This window comes from Pyxicephalus adspersus, chromosome 1, assembly GCF_032062135.1.
Source record: "Pyxicephalus adspersus chromosome 1, UCB_Pads_2.0, whole genome shotgun sequence".
In the NCBI taxonomy this organism is placed as follows: domain Eukaryota; kingdom Metazoa; phylum Chordata; class Amphibia; order Anura; family Pyxicephalidae; genus Pyxicephalus; species Pyxicephalus adspersus.
The window spans coordinates 177613257-177615065 of NC_092858.1; the positions used below are offsets into that span (position 1 = coordinate 177613257).

Here is a 1809-nt window from a genome sequence, read left to right on the forward strand (position 1 = left end):
CGGGTCTCTTTCATTAGCTTCTGTTGTATTTTCAGGTGGAAGGAGCATTAGGAGGATCAGCATTGTCCCCGTGCCATGAAGATCCGGTTTCCATTGGAAAATCATCCATATAAAGGGGGGGCAGAAGTTTGCGGGTTCGGAGAACTCAGGAAATTTTCTTTTCTTTGGTGATTAAGCCATTGCAATAATTGTGTGCTGGTTATGGCCAGATTCAGCCAATCACAAGTCAGCATTTTATTTTTATGATTTAAGTTCCAAGGAATCTGGGATTTTACTATCCAATCAGTTTCTCTGTCCAATGATTGTGTCATTCCTGGGGTGAAATATCTCTGTAACCCATAATGAACAATAATGATCTGTTACTTATCTTGTTCAGGAATTGTCTAAGTTCTTCATTATTATGTTACAGCAAGAAAATATTCCGCATCCCATCATTCCACTGACCGTAACCTGCAATGTTCATGGGGTGGAGCTTATTTGTTAGGCTCCTCCCATAGCGTTGTATTGCGCACACAAATATAACTGTGATGAGGCTAAAGGAATTCTATGTAGTATCCTGTCACTGTTTATTATAATGCTATTGACATTTGTTTTCACTCAAGATTCACCCAATGATTTCTCTACATTTTTTTTAATACTGGATTTAACTATAAAATGTGTGAAACAGCTTTGACTCGCAATTCATATATTTTCTAATTGAATTCAGTGTAAAAGATGTGTGAATTTTGGGTCACAATTGGGTGAATCTTTGAAAACATTTATAAATAGGTTTTTATAGCAGTCATTGTTCACCTGTACACAGTTCTGTATAGATTCTGTATATTGGATGTAGTGCAATGTATATATTGTATATGTTATTATTATATTATTATTATTATTATTATTGTTAATATTATTATTGTGTATAGAGTGCACAAAGCAGACACTGATCTGTGCAATACTCAGGCGGACGCAACTCCATGAAGGACAAACATCTTCTATAGAATAATATACAAATGTCACCCAGAGATCACAATAATCTACACAATTGTCTCTGCTCATCAAATCTAATGACAGAAATGTCTCTTCCCGCTACCTATTTCTGTGTCTAGGTGACCTCTCCGTTCCCCTCTCCTCTTTCTCAGGTCAATTTCTATGCAGTCTCAGGCTATTCCTTCTCTGTCCCGGGAATGTCTCTGTACCTTCTCTGTCCCGGGAATGTCTCTGTACCTTCTCTGCCTTGATGCTGTCTCTGTCCTGGGCATGTCTCTGTACCTTCTCTGTCCCGGGAATGTCTCTGTACCTTCTCTGCCCTGATGCCGTCTCTGTCGGGCCATGTCTCTTCCTCGGTCTCTCCATGTAATGTGCATAATTAAATATAAAACTGTAGTGGGTCTGGGTGATATTTTTGTACATTATAGGGGAATCTTGCACTGTAACATGTTGTAGGGAACTAATGCCAATCCTCTGTGAATCCTGACAGTTGTAGCAATGACTGGGGCCGGTCCCATCTGATGTATTTTATCATAATAATAATAAAGGGGGCTCCAGGCCTCATCTATTCATCTAAAGGCTCTGTAATATCTGTTGGGTGCTCACAGAACTTCTGAGAAGATTTGCCCCATCAGTGGAATGACACATAAATGCCTCGGGGCTTTAGGATATGTAAATATTATACAATACAACTCAGGACCCCACAGGTTTGTCATTGGAGCTGACGTTTTGCAGATCTGTATTTTGGGACATAAAGTTTATTGTTATTAATATGATAAATGGGGAGAAGATTTCAGACTGGGGTCCTATAACTGTGCAGTCTCGGTTTGGTGTATC

At 39.2% G+C, this 1809-nt stretch overlaps 1 protein-coding gene across 1 annotated transcript in view; it reads left to right on the plus strand.

Annotated features, from left to right (window-relative positions):
* The window catches only part of SLC37A1 (solute carrier family 37 member 1), a 7209-nt gene extending 5665 nt beyond the window's left edge, over positions 1-1544 (plus strand). Inside the window, exon 14 of the mRNA XM_072424545.1 lies at positions 36-1544. Within this exon, the coding sequence (XP_072280646.1) occupies positions 36-51 (16 nt within the window). The 3' untranslated portion in view covers positions 52-1544. The remainder of the gene's footprint in view (positions 1-35) is intronic.
* The last annotated feature ends 265 nt before the right edge of the window (positions 1545-1809 follow it).